Source organism: Lissotriton vulgaris, chromosome 3_1, assembly GCF_964263255.1.
Source record: "Lissotriton vulgaris chromosome 3_1, aLisVul1.2, whole genome shotgun sequence".
Taxonomy (NCBI): Eukaryota; Metazoa; Chordata; class Amphibia; order Caudata; family Salamandridae; genus Lissotriton; species Lissotriton vulgaris.
This window is the reverse complement of record NC_141689.1, coordinates 2,102,748,388-2,102,771,765: the sequence shown is the minus strand read 5'-3', so window position 1 is coordinate 2,102,771,765 and position 23,378 is coordinate 2,102,748,388. Positions and strand designations below refer to the sequence as shown.

The 23,378-nt window shown below is 46.5% G+C and overlaps 1 protein-coding gene across 2 annotated transcripts in view; it reads left to right on the top strand.

The window, feature by feature from the left end:
• Window positions 1–766: 766 nt before the first annotated feature.
• DCUN1D4 (defective in cullin neddylation 1 domain containing 4) overlaps window positions 767–23,378 on the top strand; it is a 365,350-nt gene continuing 342,738 nt past the window's right edge. Inside the window, exon 1 of one of the 2 annotated variants that reach the window (XM_086962658.1) lies at window positions 767–940. In XM_086962658.1, coding sequence (XP_086818784.1) covers window positions 805–940 — 136 coding nt within the window. In that variant the 5' untranslated portion in view covers window positions 767–804. The remainder of the gene's footprint in view (window positions 941–23,378) is intronic. The other variant, XM_086962656.1, reaches the window with a different exon arrangement.

Sequence of the window (23,378 nt, the reverse complement as noted above, 5' to 3'; positions counted from 1 at the left end):
TCACATCCAACTCCTAGTATGTAATCTTCCACAAAGAAACTGGAGTAAATACATGGAATGATTTGAACTCATATGACAAATCCTGATAACCAACAGCACTGTACTAATCACTAAACTTGTGTTTCGGTGCAGTATGCGTCAGGGGTACAAATGCAGTTTCGATACATTACAATTGCAATATTGAACATATCGAAGGGGCTAACGTCCACATTTGTTCGTTGGCAGTGTAGCAACTGCTATAACCATTTTACCTCTCTAATTAAAAATAACTAGGTATGATAAAATTTATATTCACCAAGCAAACTTTTAAGACCTAGTTCTGTCAACACAGGGGCTCTTTTCCAACACGCTCACCCCCCGGCAACTGCAATACTACATACACAGCGTCCCATCGGCAGCCATATTAGAGTCTGGCTGAATTGTATGAAGTTTGGGAAAAATGCTTTTTAACGGAGTGATTCAGACTGCATTTGCGCTGATCATTTGGTTAAAACCTTTCTACTTTGCCTGACTTTACCATGGGTACGTCATTGGCTTGACCTGACATGACCCCATCCGTGCCAGAATTTTAAAGCGTATGTAATGTGAAATCAGAGTTTTTTTGTCCTCGAACTTTGTAGGAGGCTTATTGTATTCCGTTTTCTATTTCCAAGTAAGAGAAGGAGGAGTCGTTTCTCTTCAGGGGCAAGATTGAGCCATTATTGGTGCGACCAGAAAGAGAGGTGTGGCCAAGAAGTTGAAGTGTGACGTACTGTCCAATAGAATTGAGCAAAAGGTCGCTATAAGCGTCGCTTTAGCCAATGAATGCACGGCATGGGCGTGATTGTAAGCTGTGTTCTATGGGCTGGTAGGAACTGCGCTGTCCTCCTGGCGAAGGCTGAGATTGAGGACAGAGGCTGGGACATCTACGCAGGGAAGATGCACTCAGATGCCGCCGTCAGTAAGTGCAGGTGGGGGTGGGCTGTACAGCACCAAATGTACCTACATTTCTCTCTACGCAGATCTAAATAGTAAGCATTCTCTCGCTTGAAAAAGGCGCTGCCAACTGGCTCAAGGGAGGTTAGATATCCAGATTGACCAGTCGTGAGCAAAAACACCCTTCCTATTTTCGTCAAAGGGAATTGGCAGCTCCCCTTGGTTTCCAGACTGTGCTTATGGCTGCTATACCATTATCTTTCTTCCTTAACGCTTTGTGACGCACTTTTCTTTTTAGTCTGTGTTCTTAATGTGGGTCCCCCCAGGATTGCGCGGATGACTATACATAGTTGATCCTGCTCCCTATCCCCTGGACGCTTAAGATCACTCGGGTGCCCACTGGTATTCTAGAGGTTTGTCGCGTGGCTTTTTGGGGGTTGTGGTCCTGTGTTATCGGCACTTGTGGGTCTGGCGTGTTCTGTGAACTACAACTCCCGCCGTGCCCGTTTGCAGCTAAAACACTTGTGACTTGGGGGTCTACTCTGTGCTTTTGGTGAGCAGTTTATTGAGGCCGACCCGTGTAGCTGCAGTTATCTCGTGTAACTGGAACATCAGATGACTAAGCGAATGGGGCATATTTGTCAACCCACCCTCATGTGGCTGGTTTCATCCCCTTTTATACATCATGCATTCACACTCTTAAAAAGCAACGAATCTCCATAAACTTCCATTAGTTCACTGTCTTTGCAAAACTGTATCGCCCTCCGAAAGATATTCGTTCACCGTCCAATGTGTATTTAGGAACAATAATCAAAACTGGAGCAGCCCTTTTCCTTTCAGTGAACATTCTTTATTTCAGCTTGCATAGTACTGAGAATCGACACGTGGTTTGTATATGCAGAGCTTATATGTATTGCAGGAGTTGCATACAGTCAGTGATTTAAATGGGCACATACTGTCCAATGCTGAGTACCTACACTTCTCTGCTGCAATACAATTAATGAAAGAGTACCATCACTAATCAAAAGTGAACAGGTACTCGAAATAATGAGTCGTTGCACGTATAATTTTTTTTTTTAAAACTCTTTTTATTAACATAATAATCATAGAAAAACACCAGGTGACTTCAGCAGTTTTACATTCGGCAATAGACCTTTCCATACGCACAGAATAACAGATACAAAATAGGTATTATGGATCATGGGGATTCCAGCGCCTCGGCTTCTGTCGGACGTACAGGGGGCGTGCAAATATTTCCACGGTGTCGTTCCAGGCCTCCCAGACCTTTCCCCACTTCTCAGGGCAACCTCTGGTCACATAGACAGAACTCTCCCTGAACATGTACCAATCCAGATCCTCCTCTTCACAACCAGGGGCGGCTGATTGGCTCCCCACAACTGTGCTATGTTCTGTTTCGCAGCCAACGTTACCCATTGTTTCCGATACACATTCAGATCTGTGGGTTCCCAAACATTTAATATGCACCTGCGGGCCTCCGGTAGTATCTCCACCCTAAGGACATCTCGCAGAACCTCATGGATCTTCACCCAGTAATCATGGACCCTCAGACAGTGCCACAAAATATGCATAAAGGTGCCAAGTTCCCCGCAGCCTATCCGGCACGCTCCGCTCGGCCCATGTGTACCAGACGCGGCCCCGTAACATATGCCCTGTGCAAGATCTTCAGCTGCACTAGTCTGAGCCTCATCTGTATCTCGACCACTCTCGTAGAGGAGACCGCCTCCCTCCAGTCCTCCTCATCCAGCTCAAATCCCTCTTCACTCCAATGTGACCGAAGGGACGTCAAAGGGTCCTCCATATTGTTTACCAGCTTCTGATGTATATTAAACAAATGGTCTTTTCTGGGAGGTATCCGTCCAACACTCGGTCCTCAAGAGGGGAAGCTTCGGGAAGCACAATGCCTCTAAGGATATGTGTAAGTAGAGCGTGTTTGACTTGGAGGTAACAGTAGTGTTCATTATCATGGAGGCTGTACTGCTGTTTGAGAGAATCAAATGTGTGCACCATGTCCGTCCTCCATACATCTTTGATCTGCGTGATCCTGATAAGATCCCATTGAGCGAATCCCTTAGATGTCCACAAGCTTCCCAACTTCTCGGAACTCCATAGGGGGTGGCCAGTGTAAGTTTCCCCTCCCACCCAAGATTCCTGTTGGCCGTGTGCCACACTTGCACGGCGTGTGCCGTTGGCCCCGTCAGAGGAAATCAGCGAGGCCTGGCCTACAGAGCCCTGGTAAAGTCATTCCCTGGCGCCTGCCAGCGATCCATGGCGTAACCTATCATTTATCATTTAAAGCACTGGTTACAGTACAGGTCTTTGGGCCCATAGTGCGTATGAAGATAAGGAGAGTGCAAAGTGTGGTGTCCTCTCGCCTCCCAGATCAAGTGTTCTCTCTTGCTTGAGCCTTCTGCTGCTTGCCTTCTCCCTGAGTGGACTTTGATTCACCTCTTTGGGTGGGAATAGTAGCCTGAAGGCAGGGAGGGTGAAGTAACAGTGACATAAAAATGTTCAGAGGGAAGCAAAGAGTTGGAGAAATTAGTGGGAAGAGAGACGGGGTTGATGGAGCCGGGATTCTTGAATCTCGAACATTGGGTGAAATCCTCATACACACCCAGCCACTGGCCCTATGGACCTTTTTTCGACAATGTTGAGAGAGATCTTGGAGCAATCATTTCCATACCAGTGAAGACTGTTGGGACTCCACAAGAAATAGCAGAGACAATTGTTGTAAACTTGAAAGATTTATTGACAAATTTTGTTAATTTAATATATCTTTTTGCTTTCTAATTACAGACATGGATTAATCACTAGAACCCTATGTATACAGTGCACATTAGGTGTGCATGGTTTGTGTCCTTGTTTCAGGATTCACTGGAAGTGGTACACACTGGGCAGGACCCCGTGGAGTCCTGATGAAGAGCTACTAGGGGAACAGCTCGAAACATGTTGACAAAAACACATTACTGAGTCAACCAGACTCATTAAGGTCAGGTTTCGTCTCAGTAAACAACCCCAGATTTTTAACCAAACCAACTAGGGTCAATACTAGTTAAATATTTGTAGATTTATTTCCCTTTCCGCTCCACATCACTGCACTACACATAGTCTACAATAAAAAGTTCTCCTACGCAATTCCTAAGTCGCAGCACGCTGTAATCCGTAGAGGATTGAAAGGAACCCCAATGATGAAGCATGCCAACTAGGGGCAACCCTGAGGGTGAGGGGTCTCTAGAAAAGTTTTTTTGTAGACCAGGCATCACAACGAATTCTTGATGTATTCTATGTAATGCACTAATGACAGCATCACGGTCGATGTAGTTTAGCACCCGTACAATGAATGGTTGGGGTGATGCGCTCACAGGGGCTTGCTTGTGAACGTCCTGTGGACGCTTTCAATTATGAAACAGTTCAACACTTCATCCTTGGGAACCCAGTTCAGCATCATGCATGAAAGTGGTAGAGGTCGTCCCTTCCGGATGCCCACGATGTGCAGGCTGTAGCACCGTGATCTGCCTTCCGCATCTTTGCCCTGGTTCTCCAATTGTCCCTCTAGGCATTGCAGGGTTACCAGTGAGTTTCATGCAATTTGACTGTATCCTTCATCTCAGATACCCTGCTCTGTACTTCCGTGACCCTGCGAGTGATATTCCCCAAGCCTGGTCCGATCAGGGCCAGATTGACCTTTAATCCGGCCATCTTCACCCCCAAAGTGACTTTAAGATCTTGAATTGCGTTCAGTATGGAGGATGTTTGTGACCCTTCGTCTGCTGATGGACTGCCTCCGGCCACCCACGCCTCCCTGACATGGGAAGTTTGCTTAGTGAATTTGTCAATCTTCTGTTGGGAGGCAGTGGCCGCCGGTTGTCCTTCGCCATTGGCTAGAGTAGATGAATACAGTACCCATGGAAGCACAGTTGCCAACCTCCAAGGGGATGATTACTTTAGCTGGTCTACTTTGCTGCGTGCCCCTGGTTATTACATTCTTAGTTCCGAGAGGGTTTGAGTTCCCGTACAACAAACCCTCTTCACCAAAGCCTTTATGCTCGATTGACGCCTGACCACGGCCAAGGGGCAGCATCGCCCCCTTAGTGCTAGGCACTGGGCCCCTCCATTGCCGACTCCCTGGCTCCTTTCTGATTCCCTTCGCGTATTTTCGGATAAACACGGGGCAAGGCCAGCCCCTCTGTTCAGATGAAGCCCTCATGGGCGATCCACATGCTTTAACCTATGCCTCAAGGGGAGGAGCAGCCCGCCCCCAGGGGCCACACTGCGGCTCCAGGGGCCAGCAGAACCAAGAAAGAAGTAGAGGCCCCAGCATACAAGGTTGCCCCAATCCCTTGGTGCCCCATGCAATAAAGGGCTGCAGACGAAGACATCCAAAACTCTGGCGTTTCATAGTGCGACCACCAGTGTCCCAGGCCGCACACAGCCACTCCTGTTATGAGGCTCAAAAGGAAGAAATTCTTCTATGCAGCCAGAACATGTGGGCCTCAAGCAGCACATTCCAGGCCTGTGGCTCCTCCAGGCCCGCAATCCACCTTAAAGAATCCCTCTGCTGTAAGAAAAGTGGAAGAAGGAAGAGGACATCACACCCTGCAGCACTGGCCCGCCAGCCGCCCCAGGTCTCCAGTGGTGCAGCCCAGCTTGCGGTGTTGGTCTGGGGGCCAGCACTCCATGGGGTCCAAGCCTCAGCTGTCTGACACATAGCCCTAGGCGAGCTGCAGACACAGGTGCTGCCGCTGACCAATTGAGGTCCCGCCTGCAGCCCCAGCCCAGGACAGTCAGCGGCCAGCTGCAGGAGTCAAGGGAAGCAGGACCAGGTGCTTACGAGTCACTTACCACAGCCTCGAGCCCTGCACAACCTCAGCCCTGATTGGGCCTGCTCCCAAGCTTGCCCCTGTTGATTGCAGGCATGTCCTCCCAGTCTCCAATTCTCCCCCACCGCATTCCATGGGCTGGAAATCGATGGGGATGTTGTGCTGGGGTTGTGCCGCCTGTAGCAGCTCAACCCAAGCAAGCGTGCCCCAGGGAGTGGCGGCTACGGCGGATTTCAGACATGGGCCTTCGGAGCCCCTCAAAGAAGGAGCGCTATGTTCGGCCTCTAAGCCATGCCCGCCTCTATTTTTTTTTTTCTTAATGTTTGCAAACATGCTCTCGCTTTCATATGAAAGAGGTACACACCAAGGTTTTAAGCATTTTGTGGGAAAGGTGATGGCGTGGTCATGTATTACATGGGATAAAAGTACCCCCTGTCATACATGATCAGGATATTGCAAGTAACTTTGGAGTTCCATAACCTTATAAAGGAACTTAGTCTTCCGCCTTGTTCCTCTATATGGTTATGAAACTCCTCTGTGGCTTACAATATTTTTATAATGCATGGCAAGAGGAAATCTTATCCCTTTTTATATACGTCTCAATTTGCCTTTATTTTGCCGGTTACAATATCAAACGTTTCCAAATCATTTATAACACGTCAATGAGTACAATTATACATATGGACATAGATAAAGACATACACCAAATTTTAATAGTCCTTGTCATGTATTTTAGGTTGTAGGTGTCTCCTGGTCCGTTACAAGACAAGAGTCCACCTTTTTAGTAGCTCCATCAGTGCATCAATCTCGACTCGTTCAGGGATGTAACTCAGCCGCAAAGGTTCGTGGTTGATTATACCCTTGGATTTATTCTTATGTATGAATAGAGGAACCCCGGCCTTTTGTTCCTTCCCAGGACATGAAATGAAACATGACACATACACATTTGCCTCAAATTGTGTATATATACATGGTTATTACTCCCAAAAATTATACTGCTGTCCCCTATGTCTAAAAGCCACACTACTCCGGGTCATTATTTGACATTCCAAGCATGTCTTGTGATTGAATATTATGCCAAAAGATAGCTGAGTTTTTACAGTTGCCAGTGACCACAAGCGATTACCCCAAATGTGTTCTGTTGTGCCTACACTGAAATTCCTGAAAAATACACCAATGGACCAAGGCAGCAATGCACCACAAACTTTGTTGCCACCATTGTCTTATCAGCTGTTGCAGTTTAAAGTGTCCATTAGGCAACGATTCATAAATCAAAAGATGCCATCCAGAGACAAATATAACCATAAAGAATGAATAACTGAGGTGTCTTTTGCACCATTATATCCTACAAGGATATTAATGGCCTTCACCATCAGGAGAGGGGCGTGAATTTGCCTGATATGCACATAGTACTGGCACAGATCTATGTGGAGGGTACAGATACAGAGAAAGAAATTAACTCTCTTGGCACATTTGCACTTGTCAGGGGATGGAAGGGCAAGCTCAGCCAAAGGGACAGATCTCAAGATCTTAGTGCAGAAAGTGAATAGTCGATATTAAACAAGAGTCGGGCACTGTAAAAGTGAGTCGGACAAGATGTCCTGCAAGTCTGTGCCAGTTCTCTTCTGTCTGCATCTTCGTCAGACGCCTGAACTCGCTTGCCTCCTTTTAGTCCCTTGTTATTCGGTGATTAAGGCCAAGGATAAATTAAGGACCAAGGTACTCCGGGTGCAGTACAAGCAGGTGATCGAAAGGGAAAGAAAGTGTTGGGAGGCTGACAAGTGGGAAGAATTAAGATCAGCCCTACAGCATAGGGACCTGAAATCCTTTTGGGCGATTGCTAGTAATGGTGGGAGGGAAGAGAAACCTGCAGTAACCCCTAACATAGCTCCTGTAGTATGGGAAGACCACTTTGGAAGTCTTTATGCATGCCCGAGCAATGACGATACTGCATCTATGCCCCCGTGCCTCCTCCACGAGTATCGACTGGGGGGGCACAGTAGATATCGCCCCGTGCCTCCTCCACGAGTATCGACTGGGGGGGGGCACAGGAGATTTCGATAATAGAGGTGGAATCTGCTATTGCTAAGATACTACCTAACAAAGCGCCCGGGCTTGACAAAATCCCTGAGGACTTATTTCGGTCGGAGCCGAAAATATGGGCCCCCTATCTCTGTGTCCTGTTTAATTCAATCTTAATGGGGATGGTCCCGCCAGAGACCTGGCGTGGGGCAGAGATAGTTCCCATTCACAAAATAGGCTGCCCCCTGCAACCTTCAAACTACAGGCCCATTAGCCTGATAGATATAGCTCTGAAGGTATTGGGACAAATAATTCTGGAAAGAATTCAGATCTGGGAAAAGGAGAATGAGATCCTGAGTACCTTGCAGGCTGGCTTTAGAACAGGTACGTCAACCATTGACCAGATATTCCGACTCCAGGTCCTGTATTGGAAATCTGTGAGTGTGGAGGGTGGCAGCCTCTACCTCATTTTTGTGGACCTGAGGGCCGCGTTTGATCTGGTCCCCAGGGACAAATTGTGGAGAGTTCTCCATGATCTTGGTATTCCATCCTATCTCCTGGGAGTGCTGAGAAGGCTCCGTACAGGAAACTTAGCCCAGGTAAGATGTGGGAAATATGGAGAACTGTCAGCACGATTCCCAGTACAAAGGGGTGTGCGCCAGGGATGTGTGCTGGCTCCCACCCGTTTCTGTCTTTATATCAATGGGCTTATAAAGCATCTTTCAGGCATAAAGGACATTGATGCCCGAGAATAGCTACAGGCAGGGTACCCGCACTAATGTTGGCGGACTACACCTTATTGTTGTCCCAAACATCTACGGGCATCCAACGTATCCTGGATGGCTTTGCAGACTTCTGCGCGCTAAGTGACCTGGAGATTAATTTAGCTAAAACTAAATTCAAGATTTTTAATCCTCCAAGGCAGACCTGTCCAAACCCAGTTCTGAACGGTATACCCCTTGAGAGAATAAAGACCATTGAATACCTAGGTATCATTCTCGAGGAACACCTGGGCTGGGACGCCCAGCTAGCTAAGTCTGCTTTAAAACTAACGCAGACTGCGGGCGGTCTATCTAAAATGCACAGAGCATTGGTCTTCAAGCCCGCTGCCCCGTTGTAGAAATTTATAAGGTACAAGCGAGAGCAGCTTCTACATACGGGGCGGAATTATGGGTTCACTATAGGCCTATAAGTCTGATCAGGGTCGAGCATTTATTTATGAGAAATTTGCTAGGCTTGCCAGCCAATACCCCGCTGGTGCCCTTGACGTTTGATCTAGTGTTACTCCCTGTGGAGGAGGAAGTGGCTTTACGGCAACTTACTTAATGGAGAAGACTATGGTGTGTCCCGGAGTTGGCCTCATACCAAAATGAGTTCAAGGAGGTGTGGGTTGCAATCAAATTTAAGAAAATTCCTTGGTTAACCCACATCAAGGACCTTTGTGACAGGATTGGCCTCCCCGTATTATGGGACTCGCTGGAGGTATCCTGCCCTTCCCTTTCCACGGCAGACTTGGTACATCAGTATAGGTACCATAATCTGATGACCCTTCATGCTAGTTCTTCAGTTGGAAGACTGACATCCCAGTTCCTCCACATAAAAGTAGAGTACAAGAAGGAGGAATTTCTTGATCAGATTTATCCAGCATCAGCAAGGAAGCTGTATATGCAATTTAGAATGGGAAGTCTGCCATTTAGGTCCTTTACTAGTAAATGGGATGTGAACAAAAATACTGAATGCCCTGCATGTAGACACCCTTTAGAAATTGAAATTCATGTTTTTTTTTTCTGTCCAGAATACCAGTGGGTACACATTCGCTGGGTGAAACCCATATGCAGGAATCTGGGCTATCGAAATTGTGAAAATGCCTTTAAAGTATTAAAATATGACACCCACCCCCCCCCATTGTATTTTCTATTTCCCGCTTTTTAAATGGAATGTGGATAAAACATAGAACTTTTATAATGAACTAAATTGTGATTAATGGATTCCACATACCTAAATTTACTCTTCTGATAACTACTTGAATGATTTAATACTATTTTTACCTATGATGGTTTTATCTTTGTAAATAGGTGTGTACATATATGAATGTGTCTTTTAGTGTTAATTTTCGTGTTACAATAATACATTAAAATTAATTATTAAGTATGTATCTTAATCTGCACTTTTATGGCCCGTTGTGGTCGAAATAAAGTTATTGAAGAAGATATTCGGTGACCTAAAGATAGGTCTGAACTAGCAGCTGAGACTCGTCTCGTGTTGCAGCGCGCATGCGCTGCTCGCGTAGAGAGATTTATTGGGGTAGAGGGGTTTTAGGAAAAGGACTTTTGCTCCCACCCATGCTTTCTATTGAACAACGTCAAAAACTCTGCCTTGTCATTGATGTGCAGCAGTTTTGTTACCGCCCTGTGGCTTTTTTCGACCTGCCCTTGGGACAGCAAGTCTACGGTGTGTCTTGCTCACGCTGCCTGCACGCGCCAGACGGCTCTCTAATTGGCTGGCGACTGGCAGCATTGTGATTGTTTGACCTTGTCAACCAATCAGAGAGTCTACTGGCGCGTGCAGGCAGCGTGAGCAAGACACGCTGTAGACTCTCTGTGCCAAGGTCTCTTTGATTGGGCATCGATTAGGGATGACGCTTCCTTCATGCGGATGTCACGGTCCCCCCTCCCCGCTGCAGCAGCAGTGAGGCCGCGCCATGCGATGGAAACACTCGGGGGACACGGGGCCGTGCGTGTGCCTGCCTGTGCAGCGTGTTTCTTGTTACTTAATGAAGCATTCTATTTATAAAAATAAATATTCGATCTAACCGAATATGTTGAAGAGCAACACGCAACCATAAACACACAGTTGTTTGTTTTTATGTAAGTTCCTTCCCAGGATACTCAAGAGTAGTTGTGCGCGCTACAAATACCAATATAACATAACATAACCTCTCTCAGGGAGCAGAGTTCCTTTACTCCCTTGCTCGCAACGTGCGCAGCGCGCACCAATTTGCAACAGCCGTTGGAACAGCGCGAGCCGTGCAGTTCGGTTCGCTTGGTACGCGTGTCTTACGCGCTCCTCACTCTGGCCGCTACATGAAGGGTGTGCTCAGCAGCCCCGTCTCCGCTGCCCTGCAGGAGGGCTTTGGCTGCGCCATCGCCAATCTCTTCCAGCAGCTGCTGGATGAGGAGTCTGAACCGCTGGACATCCTGCGACAAGACAGAACGCACCAGTTAGAAGCGTAAGGAGGAGACCAAGAAGACTGGGTTCACCGGAGCCCAGCAGCCTCAGCAGCCCAAAAAGGAGACTCGGCCGGACCATAGGTTGCTATCTGCCGCCGCTCCTCCACTGCCCAGTATGCGTTTCTGTTTGGGGGTGGATCTGTGGTTGGGGGTTTGCAGATAGTCGGCGGAATAAGTACATGGGCATTGCAATTTAGAGTGCGGCCCGTGCCCTCGACCTGCCGCATGTGGGGACTTAAGCACATGTGCAGCACTCGACCTACCAGATGTCATGACGCAAACCTATACTTTACGTCTGATTGCTATGTAATGGCTGTATACCTTTTGAGTGTCTCGGTGCAGTATTTATAATATTTTTTTCTATAAACCTATTGAGAATTTTACAGTCGGAAGGCTGTAGTGTGCTCTTGTAGCAGGTGGTGCTCTACCGAAAGCATGAGCTGATAGTTGTTTTTTTGTACACTTGGTATTGTTTCCTGAACACAAAACAGGCAGTGAACAAAGGAATCGACCGAAGTCGTTGTCACATGGGTAATCTGCAATGTTAGAGACTACATCCTAGGAACTATTTCTTAGCATACGTTAACTACACAGCAATTCACAGCGCACTTTCTGTGGGCAATGAGTTTTGGAAGCGGTCTAACCTCTTACCTCAATACTTATATAGCAGCCAGGGTTGCCCATGAAAATATATGGACTTTTAGCTGGAGCACATTAGTCCGTGCCCCGAAGCCACTGACACCTCGGGGGCTAATGTTTGCCCGCCAGCGCCTGGCAACACCGGTTTTGGCCACAAGGTATCTAGTATGCAGCAACAGTTTGTTTCCATTTGACCCATCCTAATCATTTGTTATATCCAGGACAACAATTGAGGTCCTGTGCTATCAGGAAGTCGATCACGTCCTCCAGTGTAGCATAGACCTATGACCATCACTTTTGTATTTTAGGACCATCCCAGATCATGTTCCCTCATTCTTTGACATTTACTAAAAGTGGCACTAGAAGACTTTCCCCCATCTAGTATAATCTTTCTGGGAGAGGGAGGTGATTTGATCAGTATTTCCCAACTGTGGGGCGTGTGACGATTTTTTTTTTCTTTCTTTTTTTAAGGTTCCAAAAATCCAAGCAAGAAATAAAGATTGCTTTTAAATTCTGTAATTAACTTGTCACGCTTGCTGTGCTGCAGAGACGGAAGTAACTATCAGACTGTCTTATGACAAATTGCTGCTTTTTAGGTCGAGCATTCAAGACCTCTAGTATATACTTATATATGTATGTGGGCTCTGGAGATCAACCCTAGGACTTGTCTGCTTCCACTTAGGGACTTTTTTCTGTTCAACTTACTCTATTTGGCATGTAGTTTTAATGCCTGCTGCGTGGTCTTGGGACTAGCTATTGCTGACGTCTGGTAGTTTCGTTTTCATTTGGTTGCAGCCTCTGTATTGAAGAATGATGTATTTATGGTTTGCATCCTAACTAAATTAGAATTTGGAATGTGGTCTTTGAAGGACATGCTGCATTCCAGTGCCAGCCTCTGCTTTCTGAATGGGGGAACTGCTGGCCTGTTTGTCATACTGCTGTGCTTAAAGTACTGTTCACATGTCTCTGGTGGATTTATCAGTGGCAACGAGGATGCTAAAGTGAGTATAGGGAAATGTAGGATTGTAGTGAGGGGTGTGCAATATTAAGGCTACTCCCATTACCACTGACAACATTAAACACAAATTGAAGTTGGTGACAGCAAATGAAGAAACACTGTGTTTCCAAAATAAGGCACAGCTGCGCTTCTTTTGGGGCTGGGGGAAGTATTATGTTAGGCTTTTCTACCACGTATTACAAGCATTTGCAGTGCAATAGGTCTCGCATTTATGCAGGTTTAAGATATTTGCATTGTATATGTCAATGCCTTTTATTTGTTTTAAAAAGTAAACCATAACTAAAAGGCATTGACATTTACAATTCCAATAGCTCGAACTCGTGTAAATGCGAGACCTATTGCATTGCAAATGTTTGTTCCTACTGGTCAGCTGTGACGGTGAGGAAAGGACTAGTCAACATATGCAGCATTGACCGCCATGTTGGACCAGTATTTTGAGGGATATATTGTGTTTCAAGGTGAGTTCAAAACCCTGTTGCTGTCTAACCAATAGTGTTGAGGACCCACTTTTTCTTGGTGTTACTGCCAGCAGAGTCCTGATTGTTTGTGTTGCCCTCCATATTCTCAGGAGCAACTATATTCGTATTGGTCAAATACCTTGATTCTACCGCTCGTAAAAAAATGCTCATATAACCTGAATGTATTTGCTCTTATCGCAATGTTAACTTTTTTTTACAATGCAAGTTGTGTGTGCTTGATACACTTCCAAGACTGTTTCTTTTTGATTTATTCTTAGAAGTCCACAATGTCACATCATCTTCAATCATCTGTGTGCATATAGTTTATATATATATATATATATATATATATATATATATATATATATATATATATACACACACTAACTGACACTATCTTTAAATTTCATATGAGCTGCACATCTACTTTGTCATACTAATATTAACAAATTTCTCCGACCTGACATCCTTGGTGTGGTTTCCCCCCCAACTTTTGCCTGTCAGACTCTGTTTATTTGACCTTGTTTTTGCTAGCTTCAAGATTCTGCGCTTTTTACCACTGCTAACCAGTCATAAAGTGCTTGTGCTCTCTCCCCTAACCATGGTAGAATTGGCTTACACCATATTGACACATTTAATTTACTTGTAATATTCCCTAGTAAAGCGGTACTAGATTTTTAGTACATTGGTTACATATAGCTTTTTGGCCAAGCAAAATTGCTTACTCACTTGGGTATTATATTTACATATGATTTAACCCCTTCCATGCTGATGACGAACCCCAGCCGTCATGCCCTATGGTGCTCGTGTGCTGATGACGGCTGGGGTTCGTCACGGCCCGCCCCTGTTCGTGTTGTTTACAGCACACCAGGGGAATCGCGGCTGCATGGAAGAGGTTAATGTTGTGTCTGTTTACATACAGCATAATTTTGTGCTTATTTTCTGAATTGGCTGAGGTCCGATTATAATATATTATGCATATATAGCAATGTGACCAGTTATGTTGAATTCAGCAGCGCAGTTTATTTTATAAGCTTGGTAGGCGTGTCTGAATATGGCCCTAATACCATCAACTTTATTACGCGTAGCGTGCTTCTTTCATATGAACATTTCCCACTTATGGACAAAATGTGATTTCATCTGAACAATCATGATAGAAATTGTAAGGACTTTGTGTTGTCAAATTCGAAGTTATTTGTAACCATTCAACACCTAGATGAGAACTAACATACATTACGATATTGTATGTAATAATATTACCATTCCAATATGGCCAATGAAGAGGTTTGCTTTGGTTTTAAGTCCTTAGTTATTGTTTACACACTTTGACTGTCACAAAACTTTTTTGTTTGAACAAACTTTATTTATTGGACCAGATTTTTTGTGTGAATCACCCGTGTGCAAGGCGAGTTGGTCGCTGAAACGCGTTGGGTTTTTCTTCCATTACTTGATTCTACATGCTGGAATGAATTTAAATAAATAATCCTTGATTTGCAACCGAAACTGGAGTGGTGACTACGCTTGGAGTGGAGTGCATTTGCGTAATTTCTTTATGCTTGGCGAACTGAATTTAACTAACAGGGAAACCTCTGACCCTGTGTTGCACCGCTGTCACAGTGTCCCTGCTATTCTCGGAGGAGGTGGAAATGGGGATATATATATATATATATATATATATATATATATATATATATATATATATATATATATATATATATAACCACTCTCCCTTCATATTTGAAGGACACCACGGATTTTCTGAACAAGGTCATGAATGTTGAATGGTGTGACAACTATTTGTTCTTAGTAATGGACATTGAGTCACTTTACACCTCGATTCACCACCAGCAAGGAATGTATGCCTGCGATCAATATCTGGGCAAGAGAGACATTTGTTTTCGGGATCACAATGCAGTGATAATGGAAATGATTAAAATCTGCCTCCCCACTAACTTTTTCCGTTTCCAGGGCCAGATATACCAACAGTTGCGTGGTGTGGCGATGGGCTTGTGTTTCTCCCCCAGTTACTCATGTTTACATGTGGGCTGGTGGGAGGAACGCGAGCTCAGGACCACGCACCGACTATGGCTACCAAACATTGTACACTACTGGCGTGTTATCGACGATGTTTGTATAATTTAGAAGGGGTCAATAGTGGAAGCTAATGCATTTGTCACTGATTTGAAAGTAAATGAATTAAATCTCAAATTTACATCCAATATCACAACAGATGCAGCAGAGTTTCTAGATGTCCACATTTTCATTAAGAACAACAAAATTGAAACCCGTCTACATCGCAAAACCACAGCGGGCAATGCAATTTTGCATGCTCGGAGCGCTCATCCGGCCCATACCATCAGCAGTATCCCCTATGGGGAATTTATACGCATTTGCAGGATCTCTTGATATGTGTCTCAATGAGTCCAAACAGCGCTTCATTAATAGAGGCTACTCCGATCATATTTTGGAAAAAGCCCTTCAGAAAGCTTGCTCATTCGATCGCAGCACACTTCTTGCACCTGAGGTTCCCAACACTCCTACCTCTGAATGTACTGTGAGGCTCATAACCAACTTTAGCACACAGGAATGGAAGATCAGACGCATTATTTGCACAGAATGGCCCATAATACTGACTGATGTCATACTTGGGCCATTGCTTTCCAACACACCAAATATAACCTTCAGAAGGGCGCCTGCCATGCGTGATGCACTCGACAGGCCGATGCCAGAAGGGCCAACCAAGAAGGATCTTGTAAACAGAACAGGTTTCTTTAAATGTACCTCCTGTCGTGCTTGCACTTTCGCCAAAAATAGCACACATTATGTCACAGCATTCCGTACAACACCGATTCCCATTCGTGAATATCTTACCTGCAGGTCTGAATTCGTTGTATATAAATTGAAATGCACTTGCAATCTTGAGTACATTGGAAGTACTAAGCTTTCTGTACACCAACGTATTCTTCAGCACATTCGTGCGATTGTGAATAGTGACAAGTTACCCTGTTGCAAGACATTTTCGTTCAGTTCATGACAAAAAACTCAAAGATTTCGAATATACTGTTCTGTGCTCGGTACCTCAACCCGGCCGGGGTGGGGACAGCATGAAGCTACTAAGGCAGAAGGAATCACATCTCATACTGTCCTTAGATACTAAGGCCCCCAACGGTCTGAATTTAACAGAAGACCTGCCTCCCTCCCACAGGCATCCCCCAGCATGCGCTCTGCCTCAGGCATTTCTCCTCCCCTAATTATTCACTGCCCACGGCCGGCCGGCTGTACTTTCGCGGCTGCCAGGCCATGTCTCGCGTTTCTCCTCCGTTTTTTTTTTTTTTTTTTTTTTTTTTTACTTGTTTGATCTCCTTACTGTGTTGCCTCTCATTTTCATATTTGTTTATTTCTTACTTACCTTTACTTTTCTTTGTTTCTTTTTCCTTTCCTCTGTATTCTTTCCTTATTTCCAATCTCCCCTTTCCTTTCATTGCCTCCTTCTCACACTAGTTCCTTCGTTTCTTTGGTCTTTCTTTCCTGGTTATCCTCCCTCTCTTCTTCCTTCCTCCTTCTCTTCCTTGTTTCCCCTTTCCTTCTTTTTTTTCCTAATTTCATTTTCTTCTTAAATTAATTCCTTCTCTCCTTTCCCACTCTGCAATTTTTTTATGGTGGTCACGGCGGGAAGACCAGCCTCCTGTCCCCAGCCTGTCAGGCTGGACAATGACTGCCCCACTGTCATCCCTGAATCCTGTAACCCACACCTCTTACACCAATAAGACTTTATGCATTTAACCATGGTGTGTGTGTGACTTACGCACTCCTCCTTTTAAGGTCAATAAACTGCGTTCAATAGGCATGCAAAAATAGCAACTATTAATAATCTGTTTACTATGACCCACCCCCCAGGCCCTACTGGGAAGCAAAAGATTCCTATGGCTGCCTCAAAGAGTCAACACGCACAAAAACAAGGCGGCTTTGGCACAGTCTGGTATCTGAAATGGTCAGCGCGGAAGAGTTTTCGAAAGTATCTTTACTACACATTGTCCTCGTGCATGCCATAACATGCTACTCCTATGCCTTGAATTTTAGCTTTAGATCAGTCTTCAGCGAGAGCAAGCCTAACCGAGCCTCCTGCGTGCCCCTCTAGCACTGAGCCAGGCAGAGCGGGCACTCCATCTCCATCTCCCCATGCTCGGGCAACCACTTTAGGGACAGAGAGGGGGGGCTGGAAAGAACAGCTGCAGCCCTTCACTGCCTCCGGAGACCGCTTCTCTGGTTTCTGCCTTGCCAGGCTGGACGTGTGCAGCTTCACCCAGCCCCCACTCGCTGCCCCAACAGACTCGGAAGGGAGTGCTTTTCTATAGCCCCTTCCCTAATTAGCATTTTTCTTGCCCATGCCGGGACTCAGCCCTTAATTACAGCTGCTGCGCTTTATTTTATTCCCCCACCTACAACGAGTTTTGGTGTTCCTTTACATTTAAATTTACTTTCCCAGCAAGCATGAGGCATTGTAGCCCCAGATACTTCCCCCCCCTTTTCCCCCCCCTCTTAAGCATAGGAGGGGCTTCAGGGGTCTCAGTTGTATAGGGGTTGGGGCTGCATGTCTTTCTTATATTCTACATGAGCCCGCTTTCATCTGGCTCCCCCACCCACCCAGTCGCTGCCATCTGTCCTCACTGTGTGTTTGGGACACTTTTCACGGCCACTAGGCCGTGTCTCGCATTCCCCCCCCCCCCTTAATTATTCACGGCCTCCCCACAGCAATGCCAAGAGCTTGTATCCGTTTACAACTTTCGCCATTCTTTTATTTACATTTTTCAGATGGTCATGTCCAGGCATTTTTCTCTTTTTTTTTTTTTTTATAGACACAGGGCCGACGCTAACTTGAACCCAGCTCCCCAATTCCAAAGTCGTCAACTCTGGATGTTATCCCACATCCTCTCTGTCTAAAACAATCAGCATTTTTTTAGGGCTGTTTCTCTCCATTTTCCTCACTGAGTTACCCTCACACTATGCAACCCCCTTAACCCCTTCCTCCCTTTTCTTCCCCCGAGCGCTCCCACTAGTGTTGATGCGCAATTATTACCTGTTCGACCTGCTTTGATCCCCGTGAAGCCATATGTTTGAGCTCTGTGTAGTACTTGTAATAGTCCCTAGTAAAGTGGTACTAGATGTACCCATACCTTGTAAATTAAATACTACTAATGGGCCTGCAGCACTTATTGTGCCATCCCCTAAAGTAGCTTCCATACATGTCTCAGGCTTGCCATTGTATGCTGTGTGTGCAATTTTTAAACTGCCATTTCGACCTGACAAAAACTTTTTGCCTGTCCTAAAAACTCCATATAAGTAACCCCTAGCGTATGTAGAAAAAAGGTAGGGCCGATGTTAATCAAGAACCTTTTTAAGTATTGCCCGGCGCTAACCGCCTCTCATACCACTCGAATCTTTCAAACAAAGAGGCAGGCGCTGGAGACTGGAAGGCAGGAAACAGAAGTTTATTCCGACGGAGCAGAACACGTCAACTCAGACAACCGGGTATCTTCTCGAGGTGCTCTAACCGCATCTCTGAGGCCTGGCCTCTTATACACAGGTTTATTGCTTTATTGTATGAAACACATCTTTGTCAACACTTTGATGTACGGAAAGACATCCTCGGAATCCCCGCTTCAAGCCCGTTCCCACACACATTTACAGTAGACGTCCCCACCCCGTTCACAACAGGTGATGATTGTCACGCAGCTGGGCATTCCGCTGATTCCCGGAATGCATGTGGTTGATGGGATCTCATGGGGTGGGGGCTTTGACCAGTTGTGGATCCTTTGATGGGGGGAGCTTCCTACTGTATGGGGGCAATAAACAGCATCCGCAGGGCCAGGTGGCGGCCTGGGAACGAGCAGGACAATTGGGCACAGAGGAAAGGGGATTTTATCAAAAGGGATACGGGATCATGAAAGGGATGGAGGGAGGTGTTGAGCTGGGAACGGGATAGGGTTCCGAGGCAGGGTTGCGCCGAAGAGGGGTTTTATGGCCTGAGCATATGAGAGCGGGGGCTGCCAGCGTGTGGGGGATGCTTGCGAGGTTAGGTGAGAGAGAGAGATGCGCTGGCTATCGGCCGTGGGCAGAGAGGCCATGGCATTCAAAATGGCTGCCGTTTGCGCGCACGGATGAGCCTAGAATGGGACAAGATGGCGCCGATAATGTTGATGTCGCAAACTAGATTTTAACAGTCCTCCCTTTTCAACATATCTAGCCAGCTTGTTTAATCAATATCTATCTTCATCAAGTTCCTAACCTCGACATCGTACAATGCTCTCATGCGTTCTTTTTCGAAGTCCAGAGTCCTAGGGCAGATACACTTTGCACATAGTGAACACAAAGGCGGCAGGCATTGAATCCCTAGGCAGAACCCACATATTACAACAACGGGTATCAGTATAATCGTAAATAACCTCCACCCCCAGTTCTTCACAGTACTCCAGAACCAACCACCAAGCGACCGTTCTTGTTCCTGGTGAACTTCTGAGGAAAGTCTGTGGAGGTGTTCGATGGCTTTGTACCCTGAGGGTGAATTGTCCGGTATATAGGTGCAGCAGCTGGACCCTATGATACGGCATGCTCCTCCACGATCCGCTAGAACCACATCTAAAACAAGGCGGTTCTGGAGAGCCACCAGGCGGACTGCTTGAAGCTCGGCTGTATTGTTCGCAAGGATGCCAGCTGTAATGTACATCGTTGTTTCAACTGCCTGGGTCAAATGTCGGATGGCACGGCTGTTTGCCATCGGGCCCCAGAGTGGAACAAGTCCCTTCATTGCATCGAGGAACTGTGCTCCGGTGGAGTCGGCTTGCTCAATGTCCTTGGCTCGTTTTTGTCTGTGATGATTCGCTGGGGCCACATAGGTCGGAGGAAGGATGAAGGCGATATAACAGGTGCCCCCCAGCCTTTGGGGAGCCAGGTGTAAGCCTTTGTACCACAGACAAAGTACATGTTCGGAGAGGAGACAAAAGAGGGTGGATCAGTGGAGTCCAAAGTTCTGGTGATGCGGCAAACGCTGCAGCCTACCAGCTGTGTCCCAAGCCCTTCGATGCACATAAGGCCTGTGACGTTGATGACGGATAGGGCCACAGTCAGGGTGGCAGCTGTTCGTTTCCGGAGGTAGGAGAAGGTGGGTCTGGTCGGATTGTTAAACACCTGCATTTCAATCCGTTCTTTGACGGGGATGTCCATGTGGATAGAATCGTTGGATGTCTGTGGGCAAAAGTGTGCAGCAGTTTTCTTGGTTTTGTTCTGCCAGACCTCATGAAAGAAATGTGTCATAGTTCTGCCGAAGGTGGCATTATCCCTATAGCTTTCTTGCAAGAGGATCAGCCAAGCAAGGCAGGAGCCATGAATTGAGAAGGGTGAAGGGATGAAGGGTATAGAATGTCCAGTGGCGTGGGGTAGCAACCCACAGATCCAGCAGTTGGTGGCATTGGTAGCAAGATTGTGCTGGTGCAGCAGTTGCACGAAGGAGTTGTTCCAAAACTCCTTTCGCCTTTCTCGGAGTTGGGGTGAAAGAGAAATCGGATAATGTTCTTTCATTGTGGTAGGCTGTGCAGTGGTCAGGAATGTCTCATGAGCTGGTGTGCTCTCTTCCACAATCCAGAGGGTGGTCATGAGGAGGAGGCAAAAGAGAAGGGCGATAGAAAGTGCAATAGTCTTTCAACTGTGGATTTTGTCAGTCTTTGGGTTTCTGTAGCGAATCTTCGGATGTCCAGTTGCTTCCATCATCTTCGTGCCGGGTGCTTCCATCATCTTCTTATCGGGCGCTTCCATCATCTTCAAGGGGGCTCGGTAGCGGGCAGAACCGCAAACTTCGTCTGGCTTCTCTCCTGACAGCCTTAGTAGTGTGGACAAAGGGTTAGTGGAGGGCGTTCCATCGAAACCTATCGTTGTTACAAGTGAGCCAGACAAGGGTGCCCTTGGAATCAGTCGTTTAGATAACGCACTACGTGTCGCGCCAGTGTCTACCAGAAATGGAGACTTCGTACCCAGGACCTTAGCGGTGACATAAGGACCTTGCTGGTCAACATAGAGCTCGACTGGATCCCTCCCTTGCCCTAGGCAGTCCTATGCGAAGTCGTGGGCGTCGTCGCAGTCAGACTATTGGTACTGGTTCTGTCGGGGACGGTCAAATGTATTCGGTCTGCCTGATCTGTCGTTACTCGTATCATTCGTGGACCCTCGTCCCTGTCCTCTATTTCTTGGTCCACCCGCTACGTCTTTGGGGTCCCTATTCTTATTCATCTCCAACAGAACCGGATACTGGGATTTCCAATGGCCGAATCCCTTGCAGAATGCACACTGGTCCTCGCTAATATCTTTACGTCCAACATAGGGTGCTGGAGTACGGTCTTTAGGGGGTGGGTTCCTAGGGGCATTCGTCTGGTAATTCCCCTTGTACTGCTCTCGACCTACAGTCACCCCTTGCAACTTTGCAATCATCACCCTCTCCTTCAAGTCCTTTTTCTTTTTCTCAGTCGCCCTATCATTTTCGTTTTTCTGATGCTCATAATATTGGGCCATCTGGAGGATAGCCGTGAGTTTGGAGGCTGCCCAACTACTCTCGCTGGCCTGCAGTTTCTGAGAGACCTCCTGCGACAGACCTTTGACATAATTCTGGACAAACAGATGGTGTCTGGTTGCAGTGGTCATGTCCTGGCCGCTGTAATCGGAGAACACCGTTTCAAACCGGGAGAAGTATTTGATACGTCTTCCTGGGGTTTCTGATGACAGGCCGTTACTATCGACCAGTCTACTTTCTTTTCTGGGATCAGGGTTTTTAGTTTCTGCACAATTTTGTCTGGAAGTTCTAAAATGGATTTCAAAGGCTTCTGTCCAGGCTCTCGTTGTCTGCCTATGCCATCGAGTTGAGACCAGGTATGTCCAAATAGCTCAAGGTGGTCGACTTTCCGGATTTGCTTCCACACATCAGCTGGCAGACATAACCCGAAAAACAAATCGATGTCAGCTAGGGTCATAATCGTTGAACCTAGGGCTGTACCTAGTTCAGTATAGAAGGCAGTGGGGTTTTTACGTAAATCGGGCAGAGATTTCCGGAACGTCAGAATATCTTGCCGATCCCATGGTTGGTAGACCCAGTTATACACTACCCTCCCTCTTGCATCTTGGTGGTTGACGTCATTGTGTGTTCCCTGACCTCGTGGGGAACCCAGTAGGGAGCAGCCTCTCTTATTGGCATCATGGCGCCAGCTTGCTCTATTCGTGGTTCGGTCACTACAGAAGTCGTAGGTTTAGCTTCCAACCCTTGTTCAGTGAGGTGGCGGAAAACCTCAAGCGTACGCACAAGGAGGTCCATCACGCCACACTCGCCCTCATCCCAGATATCGTACTTTCTATACAGAGTCGTTAGGCTCTCGGGACCTTTGTCTCTATCGGTCCTCATACGCATTTAGGGCATGATAACATAATCGTACAACAAAGTGTCGTCTGTGGCTACCCGCATATGAGTTGAACATATCCATGATGTGCTCCTCACTCTCCTTTCGTTCTACTAGTGTCCTGACTACCTTGTCAATCCCTGCTCACTCATCTTTGCTCAACCTGTTTGTTCTCGTGGAATCCTGTCTTTCGGGCCTCAGGGTCATCTAACATTGTTGCTTGTGCTGTATCTAGTACAAGGGGTTCGGCCGGCGCGGAGGCCATGGGGACCGAGTCCCTGGTACTACTCTCACCTGTGCTTAGGGGCAGCGGGTGCTGCGCTAAAGGTTGGGAAGGGGCATATGGAGGGGGCATGTAGATGATCGGAGGACCTAATAAAAGATCATCGTTGGCTCGCTGTTTTGAGGGTAATTCAGGGTAGAGCGTAGAGGGTGTTCTAACAGGACACTGGCTCGATGTTTCGGACTCGTGTTTCCGTTTGGCTTCCTCTCTCTCCTTTATCTCTTCTTCTAATTTTCTAGCAGCTAGGTGAGCTGCTTTTCGTAGCTCTTTCTCTAATCTAATTTTGTTTCTCTTTTTACGTTGTTCTGTTTCTTTACGCCACATGCCGAGACTATCAAGCATAGTGGGCGTTGTCTTATTGTTACAAAGGGCTGTTTCTAGTGCGCTTATTTTATCTTCATCGAAGGATCCTATCAGTGGCCACTGACTTTTCTGATCCTTTTTCGTATATTTATGCCATAGTTTGCTATAGGCTATGGCGATTAATCCATGCTTCATGAACATGTCCTTATTAGGGGTGCCTTCCAGTGGAGCTGGATGG